Consider the following 15502-nt stretch of genomic DNA (forward strand, 5'->3'; position numbering starts at 1 on the left):
GCTAAAGTGATAAAGGATAATAAAAAAGGCTTCTTCAAGTATGTTAATAGCAAAAGGAAAACTAGGGAGAATGTGGGCCCCTTACTAAGTGAGGGGGGGGTCCTCGTAACGGGGGATGCTGAGAAGGCAGAGATACTGAATGCCTTCTTTACTTCTGTCTTCAGTGAAAAGGCTCCCCTGCAGGAATCCCACACCCTGGAGGTTAGGGAGAGGGTCTGGGGAATGGGAGACTTCCCTTTAGTCAGGAAAGAGGATGTGCGTGAGCGCCTAGGCAGTACTAAGGTCCACAAGTCCATGGGACCTGATGGGGTGCATCCACGTGTGCTGAGGGAGCTGGCGGAGGTCATTGCCGAACCGCTCTCCATCATTTTTGAGAGGTCTTGGACAACAGGGGAGGTCCCTGAAGACTGGAGGATAGCCAATGTCACTCCGGTCTTCAAAAAGGGCAAGAAGGAAGATCCGGGTAATTATAGGCCTGTCAGCCTCACCTCCGTCCCTGGAAAGGTGATGGAACAGCTTGTGCTGGATACCATCTCCAGACAACTGGGAGAAAAGGAGGTTATCAGGAGTAGTCAGCATGGGTTCACCAAGGGGAGGTCGTGCTCGACCAACTTGGTGGCCTTCTATGATGCTGTCACATGCTGGGTGGATGGGGGAAGAGCGGTAGATGTAATCTACCTTGATTTTAGAAAGGCGTTTGATACTGTCTCCCACGACATCCTTATAACAAAGCTGAGGAAGTGTGGGATAGACGAGTGGACAGTGAGGTGGGTTGAGAACTGGCTGACTGGCAGAGCGCAGAGGGTCGTCGTTGGTGGTGCAGAGTCTGGCTGGAGACCTGTAACCAGTGGTGTCCCCCAGGGGTCTGTGCTGGGTCCGGTCTTGTTCAACATCTTCATCAATGACCTTGATGAGGGGATAGTGGCCACCCTCAGCAAGTTTGCTGATGATACGAAGTTGGGAGGATTGGCTGACACGCCTGAAGGCTGTGCTGCCATTCAGCGAGACCTGGACAGGCTGGAGAGCTGGGCAGTAAGAAACCGGATGAGGTTCAACACAAGCAAGTGTAGGGTCTTACACCTAGGGAGGAAGAATTGCATGCACCAATACAGGCTGGGGGATGAGCTGCTGGAGAGGAGCTCTGCAGAGAGGGACCTGGGCGTCCTGGTGGACGACAGATTGGCCATGAGCCAGCAGTGTGCCCTCGTGGCCAAAAAGGCCAATGGCATTCTGGGGTGCATTAAAAAGAGCGTGTCCAGCAGGTCGAGGGAGGTGATCCTCCCCCTCTACTCTGCCCTGGTAAGGCCTCATCTGGAGTACTGTGTCCAGTTCTGGGCTCCCCAGTACAAAAAAGACAGGGATCTCTTGGAAAGAGTCCAGCGGAGGGCCACAAAGATGGTGAAGGGCCTGGAGCATCTCCCCTATGAAGAAAGGCTAAGTAAACTGGGTCTGTTTAGCCTTGAGAAAAGAAGACTGAGAGGGGACCTGATCCAGGTTTATAAATATCTGAGGTGTGGCGGCCATAGTGGTGAGGCCAGTCTCTTTTCAGTGGTACGTGGAGACAGGACGAGGGGAAACGGACATAAGCTGCAGCATAGGAAGTTTCGCACGAATGTGCGTAAGAACTTCTTCACGGTGAGGGTGACGGAGCACTGGAACAGGCTGCCCAGGGAGGTTGTGGAGTCTCCTTCTCTGGAGATATTCAAGTCTCGCCTGGATGCCTACCTGTGCGACCTGGTGTAGGGAACCTGCTTTGGCAGGGGGGTTGGTCTCGATGATCTCTAGAGGTCCCTTCCAACCCCTACAATTCTGTGATTCTGTGATTCTGTGAAGACCACAGAGATCATGTAGTCCCACCCCCACCATGCCTATTAACCACATCCCTCAATGCCACATCTCCTGAACATTCCCAGGGATGGTGATCCCACCACCTCCCTGCGCAACCTGTGCCAACGCATCGCTGCTCCGTTGGAGAATAAACTATTCCTAATATCAACCCGAATCTCCCCTGGTGCAACTTATGGCTGTTACCTTTTACCCTACACATCGCATCTGTGAGGAGGATTGATCAGTAATGCCCACTGCTTGAGTCTGCTTTCAGTTGCTTGAAGTTTTGGCAAACTTTAATCGCAAGGAAACAGTTTTTCATGGCGGGCATCTGCCGCTTACCAAATATTTTGAAAAGTGTCGGTGAAATCTGTCCAGATTGCTTATTTCCAAGAGGAGGTAGGGAAGGAAATGGCTGGTTTTGCTCACTGGTAAAGGAATCCCACTGCCCCCCAGCCCCACGCTTTGAAGATGCAATTTGCTGGGATCTCCTGACCCCTTTATTGTGCCTTCTTTGCTTTCTGCAGCCCATAGGGTGGAGTCCCAATGGCAGAGCCTCTCCCCCCAGCCCAAACCTGGTGCACCACCGAGGTGTCCCTATCCTCTTTACAGGAAGACCCCGCAAAAGAGGAACGTTTTCCACCAGACAGTGCCTCTGGTCTGCATCACAAAGCAGATTTGTAAGAAGTGAATTAAAACTGCAGGGACAATCCTAATTTTGGCATTTCCTAACCTTTGAACCCCCATAATCCTATTAAGGTAGTTCTTAACGTAATTATTCTGTAATTTAATGTAATAATTCTGCTTTTTATAGACCCACAAAGGTTGAAGCCCTGTGGTGCCAGGGCAGGAGATCATCCAAACAGCACCGCAAGCACAGACTGTGTGACAGGGGATGAGATTTTCTTTCCTGGGTATTACAGGGATTGCAGATGGCAATTTTGGAGGTCTTCCCCTGAGCCGCAGCCGTCGGTTCGGATGCTCCCAGTGCCAGTGGTGCGAATCGCACCCTGTTGCCGTGGCAATGTCTGTGGGCTGCGGGCTGCAGGCACAGCAGCAGTGGGAGGTGGCCCTGAAGCTCCAGCAGCAAAGGAGGGGATGGGAGATGCGCCCCAGGGATCGAGGTGCAGAGTGGTGACAGAACGGTTCAGCATTTTGCTACCTGTGCTGGTGATGCTAGGGCTGGTGGGTGCATCTGTCCCCGTTAGTGACACACTGGTTCTGCTGTGATACCCTTGACAGGATCTGGGAAGTCATTTGCTTCAGCTCTGCAGCTCGTATGTGCTGCTGTAATACACTCCAGGGGCCACGGTTTGTTCTGTGTGTGCATCTGGGTGCTGACAAGCCTTGCGTTGCGTTCAGAGCAAGCTGTCTGCACTGGTGTTTAGCCACCATTATTCAGCATTCGGGCAGTGCTGCAGGGTCTGGGGGAGATGGCTGTGTGCCATCTAGCTGCTGTGTGCACTCTAGCTGCTGACTTGGGTGCCTAGGAGAAACCCATCTATGTGCTGGCATCAGAGCTGCACCTCTCTGAGTATTTATTGAGAGCATTGGTGTTGCTTGCTATGGCCTGGGAGCATTAGGTGCGGCGTTGAGCTGCAGCAAGCACCGGATGGGCACCACCGGGTCACTCTCGGATACCAGGAGCCATCTGTTTGCGTGTGCCACAATGGTGTTAAGTTTGGAAAGCCATCTGCCTGGGTGATGTCGTGCTAGAATCGGTCCCCAAAGCCGTCTGTCTGGGTGTTGTAGTGTGAGGAATGGTCCTGCGAACCGTCTGCCCGGGTGCCGTGGGGACAGCATTAGCTCAGTCCAGGAAAATAGGGGCTGACGTGGTTGGTGCGGAGCGCTCTGCTGCTGCTCTCAGCTTCTGATATTTCTCTGCTCATCGATCTTTGGAGCATCACTGTGGAAACGGGCACAGCTCCAGCAGCTTTCCCCGAGGCCTGGAAAGTGAAATCAGGATTGTGCTGGTGCTGCCCCAGAGGCAGAGGGCTTCTGGTGGTGGCCATGTGCTGGGACCGGGAGGGATGGGTGTGGGCTACAGGAGGGGAGTGTGGTGCTGCAGCCCCCCATATCTAGAGGATGAGCATCCAATTGTCATGCTCCCATAAAGGGGATCTGGGGTCTGCACTTTGCAGCAGAGCAGCTCAGGGCTCTGCAGCCACCTCCCACATCCCAAAAGCCCTCTGAAGGGGAAGGGGCAATGGAAGGAGCCCTCGAGTTCCCTGCATCAAAGGGATCACATGCAGAGCCAAATAGGGCAGGAAGCAGGGGATGGGCTGCTGAGCACTTGCTGCTCCAGTGATGCCAGGGGAAGGCACAGAGAAGGCTGAGACAAGAGTGGGAAGGGACTCATACAAAGATATGAAGATATGGGGCTGCTGGTGTATAAAACCAGGATTTCTGGGTGCACTATCCAACTAGATGCACTGAGAGGGAGCAAGGAAGCAGGAGCAGAGCATGAAGCAGCAGTGCCTAGAGCAAGCAGCACTGCAGGAGAGAGGTACCTGGAGGGAACAGTGCTGTGAAACATGGTACCTGCAGGACGTGGCAGTGCCTGGAGGGAGGAGAGCTGCAGGGGGTACCTGGAGGAGTGGCAGCACAGAACATGGCACCTGGAGGACGTGGCACTGCGGGGGATCGGTACCTATAGGCAGCAGCGCGGTGGGGAACGGTGCTCACTGGGAACAGCGCCGTGGGGGGATGGCACCTGGAGAGAGCATCACCATGGGGCACAACACCTGTGGGGAGCAGTGCTGTGGGGAGCCACGCTGTTGGGGAGCGGTACCTGGAGAGAGAGGGAGAGAATGGCAGCTGGCAGCGGGACGGCAGTGCGGAATGGGGAGATGGGGAGAGCGCTGTGGGTGGTGGTGCTGATGGGTGTGAGAACTTCAGGTGGAAAATTCGAGGAAGTGATGGTGCTGCAATGGCTCTGGTGAGCTGAGGTGAAGCAGGGGAATGGTGCTGGTATGAGGGAGCTGTTGGGAGGAGCAGCACCAGGGATCAGGAGATCCCACGGGGTGTGGGCAGGGAGGTTGGTGTGCTGGAGTGGGATGCCGTGAAAGGTCATTACTATAAGGAATGTCCCAGCAGTGGTCAGCAGAGCCCTGAGGGCTTGTGCAAGAGGAGCAGTGTTTTCGTGTGTCTGCACCAGGGAACAGAGATGGTAAAGCTGCCAACGTCCTGCTTAACCAAAAGAAAGCTGTGTGGAAAGAAATACTTGGGGCAGGTGTAGTGCTGCTGGGCTCTGAGCGGGAGTGGCTGGCTGAGTTAGATGCTGATGTTCTCTGTGCCATCAGGTGGGGAAGATGACTCTTTGCAATGTAACGCTTCAGGAATGCATCCTGCTTTGCCTCCAAGCTACTCCCCGCATCTCTGCAGCCCTGAGCCTCCCTGCTCCGTCCTTGCATGCTGTGCTTCCTTCTTCTTCCTCCAGGCTTCTTTGCACCCTGTGCCATGCCCTGCTGCCTCATATCCTCAGTCCCATGTTCCTCCCTCCCAGAGCTGCTCCTCTGCATCCTCTCACCCCCAAACTCACAGCCACATGTGCTGTAGCACCCCTCCTCCCCCAGCCCCGCACACCACGCTCTTGGTGATGATGTCTGATGTGAATGGAAGAAGCAAACCAGACCATGCACACTGGAGATGGTGGCACAAAACCATGCTCCAGGCTGGCTCTCAGCATGTGTTGAAGATACTTGGCTTATGGTGGGTGAGGGACCCCCAGCTCATCTACTGCAGGAGATGGAAGTGCTGCTGAGTGATGCTGCCTGCTTTTGTCTCCTCCTTAATGGTACTCAAGTGCACTGCTGAAATCCCCCACGAAGAGCAATAAAACTACTAGAAGAGCCCTTGCGAGTGGGAAACAGAGAGATAATTAGCAGCAGCACCAATATGTGCCTCTTCCCGAAGGAGACGGCCCGGCACAGCCTCCTGCACAAAGAGCAGAGGTGCCCTGGATGCTGCAGAGCAGGGCTGCGGGAGGGAGCTTCCCCTCCTCCAGCTGGGGCCGGGACCCAGGCGCATCTCTGAATGCATCTCCCATAAAGGCCCTTTTCATCTGAAAAGTTCAAAGGGATGCGACTTTTACTGCCCCGGCTCATTCCTATGCAATGAGGCCGAGCAGCCCTCAGGCAGCCAGAGACAGCCAAGCAATAGAAAGGGAGAAGCCAGCGGGTGTGGACGCCCAAACAAGCACGCATCCCTCCAGGCATGGAGATGCTGATAGTGGGATAGGCTGACCCTCTGGGGTGCAGTGAGCAGGCTGTGGGAAATGATGTCTGCCCGGACACCGCAGTCAGAACCGGCCCTTTGTGGGCAGAATTCTCTTACCCCTCTGCTTACCCCTAAAGAGTTGTGCTTGCCTGTGGTGGCACATTGAACTCCAGCCCACCATCATGTGCTGAGAATTAGGCCGTGGGGTCGTGTTTGCAGTAAATTGTGGCTATTCAGGAATTGCACCCTGCCCGTTCCCGGGCTCTGGAAGCAGAGCTGGTTGTGCTTGCGGCACATAATGCGCTCCTTTAGCGGGAGAGCACTGATGCCAGCATCTCACTGCAAGAGACAGCACTGGAAAATGGCTTTCGTGCCAGAAATAAACAATGGGAAAAGCAGAATAAAAGATCCTGAACACCGAGTTCCTGCTTGACCCTGTGATTTCTCAGCTGCTATTGGCACGAGGAAATCTCCATGGCTTTGTTTGATGGAGAGGTGGCATTATTTCTGTCCCATGGCAGACCACCTTCCCTTGGAGCTGGAGCATCCCATGACATGAATGAGCAGCACCAACCCCTTCAAGAAGTGGGAATGGTGAGGACTTGTCCCACTTGTGTACTGGGAAAGGAGATGAGAGGTGTTGCTTGTTGTGCAGAAGTGAAAGACAGCACAACATGGCCTTGATCCTACCAAGCAGTGGCCATCCTGTTAGTACTGAGAGGTGAAAACAGGGTTTGATTATTTCTATCTGCAGCTCAGAGAAATAAATGAGGCAGTTCTGCACTTGCCCAGGGAGTGGGAAAACATTTGGTCCATGGCTCTGAGAACAATCCCAAAGACCATAGGCAAGCACAGCTCTCACAGTGACACTTGTGGGCTCTTTGTCTCCTCCGATGCTTGGTCCCTGGCTTTTGCACCCTGCAGCAAGTGCATGGCTGTCCCCTGTGCATGGGTTCTTCCATGTGTGCCCATCCACAGTGCCAAGTGTCCACATAAACCCATCCCAGTGGGTTGTGTCCATGTGCGTGCACATCACCGCAAGCCAGGTGGCCTCGAGCTCTGCGAGTCAGCTGGGAGGTGAGGATGAGGATGGAGAAACACAGCGGTGGCCAAGGAACTTTGGGAGGCTGGAGCCTGAAGGCTGTGGGTGCCATGAGGACATTTTGGGACTTGCTGCAATGCAGTGGGGAGGGGAGCAGGAGGATCCTAGGGTGGGTGTTTGGAGGCTGGGGCTTTGCACTGATGTGACCCTCTCGTCCTTTTTCTGCTCCTCATTAGAGTCCCCTGAGCGGAGCAGGCTGTGAAGGGGTCTGCACGGAGGTATGTCCTTGGGGCTGCTGCCAGGATATCGCAGCCAACGTGTGCACCAGGGGATGGGAGAGTTTGGGTTGCAGTGGGTGTTGTTTTAGGGCAAGACATGATCCCACACTGGTTTGTTGCTTACTATGCCTCTCTTCCATGCCCATCCTGTTAGCTCTCACGTTTGACCCTTTTTACCCATTCCCAGCATCGTATGGAGCCTTCTCCCACAAAGGTCTCAGTGTTGCTGGTGCATGAAAGTTGTGCGGGGTGACTTGGGATCACCCATGATCTTAAGCCCCGAGTTGGTGCAGGAAGGAAATGCTGGCAGAGACAAAGCCTCAGCATAGCATGAAAGGCTCCAATTTGCTTCTTGCCAGAACTGTGGGTCCCTTCAACCCAGTAGTATGAGCAGCAGTATGAGCCCTGACCTGCCAGCAGGTGCCAGAGGCAGTGATGTGTCCCAGGCAGTGGCAGGGGGCTGTGTTATGCCCAAGTGGGGCAGATAGCAAGAGATGGCTCATGCCTGGAACAGGTCTTGTAAGTATATTAGGAGTGGTGGGAATTCCAAGCTGGGGCCTCTGAAGACTCTTGGCAAGAGCAATGAGGCCTGGAAACCTCTGGCATAGTGGACACAAGGCAATGACCTGGTGCTGTTGATGGCCAGAACTTTCCACAAGCAGATCTAATGCCTTCATATACCTGGAGATCTGGAAAGGTGTTTGGTACACAGAGAGGTTTGGATGCTTCTGGGACAGGGATTCATGGGTGTCTTACTTCTCTGAGGGTTGGTGTTGGATTGCCCAGTTGTGCTTTGCTCAGGTCTCAGACTGTGAGAGACTGGAAGTTGGCTGAGGACCTCTAGCTAGGCTTGGAAAGGAACCTCCAGTGGGTCCTTGGAACGCCTGGTGATGAGCAGGGCTGGTGCTCAGGAAATCTGGATGTACTCAGGGCAGTGAAAAGCCCAGCAAGCTTGGGGCACTTCTTTAAGGATTCCTAATGTGCATGGCATGGCGTGTCCAATGGGGCTGGACCGAGGGCTTCATAACTCCTAGGGTGGGCTCAGTGAGCTCTGCTGCTTTATGATCCCACCTGCACCCACTGCAGGGTGCTTGTCCCCAGGGACATGGCTGTTAGGAATTTTGAGTTCTCTGCTTACATTTTTCATGTCTGTGTGTTCAAATGTCCCCTTCCTCCCAGCATCTGCTCCTCTTCCCAAAGGAGAACCAGAGTTCCTACCTGGTCACCTCTGGGGAGAGGTCCCTATGATGGGGGCTATACTCCAGCCTCATCCAACCAACCCACTGGGCTTGGGGCTTGTCCATGCCTAACGATGCTCTTGCTTGCTTCTCCGCAGATCTCCGTCCCCTGCCTGATGTAGCCATGACTGGGACTTGTACCCGGGAGTGCACGGAGTTCGGCCATTCCGACACCTGCTGGATGCCCGGCCAATCCTCCCCCAGCCGCAGGCCCAAGAACGCCCTCAAACTCTCCACTTTTGTGCCTTACCAAGACAGAGGGAGTCAAGAGCAAGTCGGGAATGGCAGCCCCAGACTCTCAGAAGAGCGCAGCACCAAAATGGCCAACCTCCGCCTGCTCCCCACGTACAGTGCCTTCTCCAATAGTAGCCATGAGACCTGCAAGGACTCCCCCATGGAGGAAATTCCTCTCACCCAGACCTCGGACTTCCAGCCAGCCACCACCCCCTCATCCCAGACCACCAAGAGGGAGATCTACCTGTGAGGCTGGTCCGAGGGGCCAGGAGCAGACATGCTTCTAAGGCCAGCGTCCTGGAGGAACATTTGAAACTTGGTTGCTTTATGGGCTCCTGCGGCCAGTTCTGCTCTGGGTGGTGGTGGAGGTGCCCAGGGTCTTCGAGGACAGCGGGCAGGGCAAGACAGGGATGGAAGGAGCGCCTTTAAAACCCATTCCTTGGGGCGGGTGGGAGGGGTGAAGGCATCTGACTCCCAATTTCCCAGCACTTGCAGGTGCATGTCTCTGAACTGCGTGGTCGGGGAGGCTGGGCAGGCTCCTGGTGCGGAGGGCATGGCTGGAGAGGAGGGCTGACGTACCAAAGGTCCACGTAAAGCTGGTGGAGTCCCTGGGGCATAAGACAAGGGTGTCCCCACGCACAGGGAGCGAGCTGCCTGGCTCTTTGTTGTAGACTCCTGTAAATACGAACCTTAGGAATGACATTCAAGTCCTGCCTGATTGAAACTTTTTATTGTCCTTGAAACAAAAGACATTTAAACAAACACACACCCACACACACAAACCCAATCCACAGGGAGCAAGTTCCAGATTTCAATGGTTTGCTGTGTGGAAGAGCCCGCGGGAGCGCAGCGTCCGGCCCACACTCATGTTCTATATTGTAAATAGAGTTATGACCAGTCCCTGAAACAGCAGCTGGGGAGCTGGAGGAGAGGGCAGCCCTAGCCGGACTGTAGGGACTCAGCTATTTGTCAGTCTGGATCTCTTTTGGAACATTGTCACTGTGCCCACAAGCTGCAGGGTCCCTAGGGACTGCCCGGTGCCATAGGCGAGGGCTGCGCCGGGGAGGTCTCTGGTGTCCCAGTGCCCGATGGCTGGAGGAGGGATGGGGACATCCCCAGGCAAGGGACCGGCTGGGTCCGGAGAAGCCCTCAGTCCCACTCTGCTGGCAGGGGGTCGTCGTCAGCTGCAGCATGTCAACCCCTCGCCTGGTGCCTCTGCTGGGAAAGGGGCTGCTGGTGGGGCCGGCTGTGCCATGCCTTCGACCTCCGTCCTGTCCGCCTGTAAGCCACCATTGCCTTCGTCAGGAGGAGCGTTGTCTCAGGGTCACACCGGGGGCTGCTGAGCCCCTGCCTGCTGGAGTCCCACCGCCCTTAGGCCCCAGGGCCACTCTCACGGGCTCCAGCTTTCTCTTCCATTGCCCAGTCCCTGCTGCCCCGGCCCCCTCTCAGGGGTAACACCATGCAGGCAGCGGGGATGGCGCTCCTGGAGATGTGCACACCGCAGAGGGGATGCCCAGGTACCGTCCTGAGCATCTCTGCCTGCTTTTTGGGGGGACCCTGGCAGAAGGAGTCTGGGGGACTCACACCTCATTCCCGGGTCATCCTCCCTGGTTCCTCCCTCCCTGCTGGGATGTGGAGACAGGCTGTGCTGCACCCTTGTTCTTCCCATACTCGCGCATCGCATCGGTCGTCTTCATCTCTGGGATCTTCCTTAAGGAGCGAGGCCAGTGGTAGCTGCAGGATGCTTTCCCCTGGTCTGCACATGGGGAGAGCCCGGGGCTCTTCTTGCCAACAGCCCGACCAGCACAGGGTGCCCGCAGGACCCTCTGCCCACCTCCCCCCAGCAGCCCCTCTGAGCAGCTCCTCTCCCTTTGCTTTGGCGGTGCCAACTCCTGGTGCCCTGCATGGACACGGTGCCCTAGCCGTGCTCCCCACCTGCCCCAGCACCTCGGGGTGCCAATGGGGGGCAGGACCCCCCTCCTGGCCCCTGCTGCTGCTCCTCACCCAGCGTGGGGTGGGTGTGTGGCTCCGGGGGATGTCCCGCTGGTGATGCCCGCTCTGCCGGCGAGGCTTCGTTCTCCTGGCCTGGCTGCCTGAGCAGGTCATGCTCCTGAACTTGTTTTTAATTGTAGCTCTGTAGTTTCAGGGCCTAACTGGGCAGAATGTGCAATTTGGCCGCGCTGGCCAAGATCTCTGACTCCACTGCCAACTCGACTGCTCACACCTCCCCGTGGCTCTGGCTGTGTCCGGTGCCCCTCCTGGGGACCCCCCTGGCAGAGTCAGATCTGAGGGGTGCTTGTCCAAGAGCAGCTTTCCCAGGCTACTGCCTGTGGATGGGCTCCCTTCCTTCCACTCGAGGTCACCAGAAGGATCCTGATGCTCCAAGCCCTGTGGCTGGGGTGGCTGTCTTGTCTCCTGGAGCACCTGGCGATGTTCTCAGTGCAAGCGTGTTGCAAAATGGGGAGAAGTGTAGAGGAGATGGGTCCCCAGGGAACTCAGAGGGGTGAAAGGGATGGGTATTGCGGGAATGGGGCTATTGGGATTGGAACAGCTGGGATGGGTTCTGTGGGTTTGGGTACCATGGGGGTGGATATTTTGTGGATGGGCATCACGGGGATGAGTGCCATGAGGATGGGAGCCATAAAGATAGGTGCCATTGAGATGGGAGCCATAGGGATGGGTGTCATTGAGATGGGAGCCATAGGGATGAGTGTTACGGGGATGGGAGCCATAGGGATGGGTTCTGTAAAGATGGGTACCACTGGGATGAGTGCCATTGGGAAGAAGATACAGGGGATTATGTGTCTCCTTTGGGTATGCTTAGAGGGATGGTGGGGCTGGGTTTTTGAATGCAAGCACAGTGGGGAGAGGGAATGGGTGTCTTGGAGGGGGTGAGGGTGGGTGTATAGTGAAGAAAAGGAAGGACAGAGTGAATGGGTCCTCCATAGGGTGCCAAGGCTGGCAACGGGTCCCTGGGGAGGAGAAAACCCTGGACATCTGTACTAGGAGAAGGGACAATGGGGATGAAAGTCTTGAGGGTGGGGAAAAAGAAGAGGTGCTGTTGGTAAGAAGCTCATTTGCACAATTAAAAGCCAGAAGGATAAAGCCTCCATGCACGTGGGGGGATACTCTCCACGAGCTCCAGTCTAGACAAGCACAGGGAAGAGGAGAGGGTGGGACGCCTCTGTAGGGGGCTTACCGCATCTCACACTGCACTAGGACAAGCCAGGGGTAAAACCAAAGGTGGGAGCCAGGGAGCAGGCGGGCTGCGTGGGAAGGATCTAAGCAACCCCTTTGTAGCTCTTCAGTGTTGGTTCTATTTATACGAGATTTCATTTCCTTGCTTGTGATGCCTTGTTTTTTGTACAGTTTTATGTACATGCAGGTGTAGCTTTTCTAAAGGAGAAATCCTATGGCAGAGTAAAGTACCCAACTATTTTTCAGATGGTGACCTATGTCTAAGGCAATGCCTCTTGCTAAGGTTGTATTGCTCTCAATGTGTAATGCATTTCCCTGTGCGGGGAAGGCTTTCGGCCTTGGGCTTGGTTTTCCCCGGGCGCTGTGAGCACAATTGATTCCCTTGTAACTCTTTCTGTTCAGAGCAGTAAGCATGACACCGTCGTGATCCCCTTTCCGTTCTCTCCTGTTCTGTTTGTTTGCTGAGCTGTCAGATGACCAACTCCATTGTAATTAGCCCTTCCTAAAGCTTTACAATAAAAGTGTGAAAACCCGGGTGCTGTGCCTGGCGTCTCCTTTGCACATCTCGCGTCCCACAGCAGAAAGCACACACAGGCAACAAGGAGCCTCCACCACTGCTCATCCGAGCCCATTTCTCACCCCTCACCCTCTACCACACAGCATTTTCTATAGGTTCTTTAGCTCTGTTGATAACATCTGGGCCATCTCACAGCAGGAGTCGTGGCTGGGTTTCCCTGCCTGCCCCTGTGCAGATCTCCATTGCAGAGGGCACACACGGGTGCCATACACAGCTCTTTGCTGAGCTGCAGGGCTGGGGTTTTCCACGGCGCCAGGACTCAGCTTAGGAGCCACTCACAGTGTCCCTGGGATGGAAAAGCTTTCAAATGGAGATGATTGCTTGCACAGCAGTGATTTATAGACCCCTCTTCTACCATCTCCACCCACTCTGAGCTCTCCTATTGACCGTGCACTGGGGATCCGGTGCCCCTCACCCCAAGGGGCCATGGCCAAGCTGCGCTTGGGATAGGTTGGAGGGGTGGGGATCATGGCACCAGGGCCACATCTCCAGGTGTTGGACATCCAGATGTTGGGTGGTGCCAGAACCCCACAGCTAGCACAGGGGCAGGCAGCAAGAAAACTCCCAGAGCTGTCAGCACCCACCCACCCCTAGGTTAAAGGGGACCAACGTGGGGCACTTTCTAAGCAGAGTCCCCATCCCAGGGCATCTCTGTCCCCCTGGCTTTGCACTGTGCCATTGCACCTTCTGTTCCCTTCTCTTTCCATTAAGCCCAGGCTGTGCAGCCCCCTGGTCACTCCTCACTCCACTTTGTGCCTCCTTTCCCTTTTCTTTCAGCATAGAACCTCCTGCAGTCCCTTCAATCTTCTCTTTCCTTACCACACCCCCGCCTCTCTCCCTGCACCCATCCATGCAGCAAACCTTCCTCACCCCCTCAGCATAGCCCTGAGCATCCACCCCACTACAGCTGCTCTGGAAACTGTTTGGTTTCCATGGCAGCCACTATCGATCTGCGGGGTGGGAGGGGATGCTGCTGGAAGGATGCTGCTGCCGCCCTGCATGCCTGGGGCTGGCACACAGGGCTCCATATCGCCTGTAGAGTGGGTTTGGAGAGCCTGGGCAGCCCCATATTGGGAGGGTTGATCCTGGAGTGGTCCCACATGCCTAGGAATCATGAAGATCCAAAATGGAGTTGAGTGACACAGTCACGGTGTCCTTGTTGGGTCCACAAGCATTACTCCAGGCTAAAGAGGGGAGAAAGTGAGGAAGGGCCTCCTGCCTGCTGCCTGGTGGCCTCTCCTGGCTGGGAACATCCGAAAAAGAGACAGTGCTGCCAGATTGGGACAGCATGGGAAGGGGACCATGTGCTGCACGAGCTTTGGTCTGACCCAGGTTCTCCAGCACATCTGCTCCAAAAGGCTCCTCACCTCACTGCACTGCAGAGCCTGGGTATGCTCTGGGAAGGTGCCAGGCCAAGAACTTGTGTTTTGATGGAAATCTCTATTCTGCCATCCCCTGAGGGCCCCACCTTGCAGCTTCAGCTGTGCAGCGCTGACAGATTCATCCCCAATGCTCACAGGGTAGCACGGATGAGGTCTGGGATCTTTCTGGCTTTGCCTGAGTGCAGCAGCACCATCTTCCTAATGGAGACTGCCTCTCCCAGGGCTCTCTCCCAGCAGGGCTCTGCTTAGTAAAATCATTGTGAAGTTTAAATCGATGTTGTCAGTAAGCAGAGGAGATTGTGTTTACTTGGTTCCCTGACTCAGTTCTTCCCTTCTGGCATTCCTGCAAGCCTGAAACGGGGAATTGGGTGAAAATTGCAGAACTGTCTCATCCATTTTCCCTGAACCTCTAAAGAAATACAGTGATACTGGGGTAGCCGACCCAGCGTGAAGGTGAAGGGAGTGAGCAGAGCTCTGCACAGACCTGGATGAGGTGGCCAGATGAGATTTCCCATTGTGGTGACTTGCTGGGGTGAGTGATGGGCTGGCAGAGCACTCACTCCAGCTGTGGCTGCAGGTGTACAGCAATAGGGGAGTCTGGGGTAGTTGGCAGCAACTGAGGAGCTGTTCCCATCCCTCTGGCAGGGGATGTCTTGTATGCCACGATGTCCACATGTTCCTGAGGGACCACAGAGCAGGAATGGCCGTGGGGAGGACAGTGATGGCCTTCACCCCCATAACCCAACAGTGAGGAAGAGGATCAGGAGCTGGGGAAGCTCAAATCCTCCTTCTCTGCTGGCTGCAGGGAGGTGGTGGCCACTGTGCTCATCCTTCCATGTACCACCATAAAGAGGATGAGTAGGGCCACAAATCCCATCCCTGCCTGTGTCGGCACAGCCCCAACGACAGGCTGGGTGTTGTGCTGCAGAGAAGCCCCTGTAATCGCCTCCAGGATGATTGGGATTTGTAAGCAGTGGGGGGTGGAGGGTCCCTACCTGGCTGGTGCTGTGATGGAGGGGATTTAGAAGATTTGAGGCAGCACAGCCCCCTCAGCAGGAGGCTCTCGAGCTGGATCCCCAGCAGAGCGTGCAGCTCTGCTTATTCCCTGAGGCAGACTGACAGAGAGAGGCTGGGGTGCCAGCGGGAGAGCAGGAGCTTGTGCTCCCTGAGAGAAAGGAACTGGCACCCTCCAGTAATGGGGGAGAAGAGCAGCTCTGCAGCCAATACGCTTGACTCCCAGCACCTCTACCAGCTCTGCACCCCACGTGCCTTTCCCATCCGCAACCCCTCCCTATGTTGCAGATCCTGCAGCTGCTGGATTTCCCCATCACCACAGCAGGAGTTGCAGGCACTGTGTTTCCACCCCTCCAGGAGTGCACCCAGCCCTCTCCCCCATCTGCCCATGTAGCAGAATCACTCTTAACAATAGGGCTTGGAGCAAACAGCCCTAATGAGATCAGTGCAAATGGAGCTGCGCTCTGCTCCACGTTTCTTTGCCAAGCAGATTT

At 55.4% G+C, this 15502-nt stretch overlaps 1 protein-coding gene across 2 annotated transcripts in view; it reads left to right on the forward strand.

Annotated features, from left to right (window-relative positions):
* Positions 1 to 12569, forward strand: part of PCDH1 (protocadherin 1) — a 54902-nt gene extending 42333 nt beyond the window's left edge. For both annotated transcript variants that reach the window (XM_010718846.4, XM_085236323.1), the window contains exon 5: positions 8702 to 12569. In XM_010718846.4, the coding sequence (XP_010717148.1) occupies positions 8702 to 9087 (386 nt within the window). In that variant the 3' untranslated portion in view covers positions 9088 to 12569. The remainder of the gene's footprint in view (positions 1 to 8701) is intronic.
* The last annotated feature ends 2933 nt before the right edge of the window (positions 12570 to 15502 follow it).

The sequence above is a fragment of the Meleagris gallopavo genome, chromosome 15 (assembly GCF_905368555.1).
Source record: "Meleagris gallopavo chromosome 15, MGAL_WU_HG_1.1, whole genome shotgun sequence".
Taxonomy (NCBI): domain Eukaryota; kingdom Metazoa; phylum Chordata; class Aves; order Galliformes; family Phasianidae; genus Meleagris; species Meleagris gallopavo.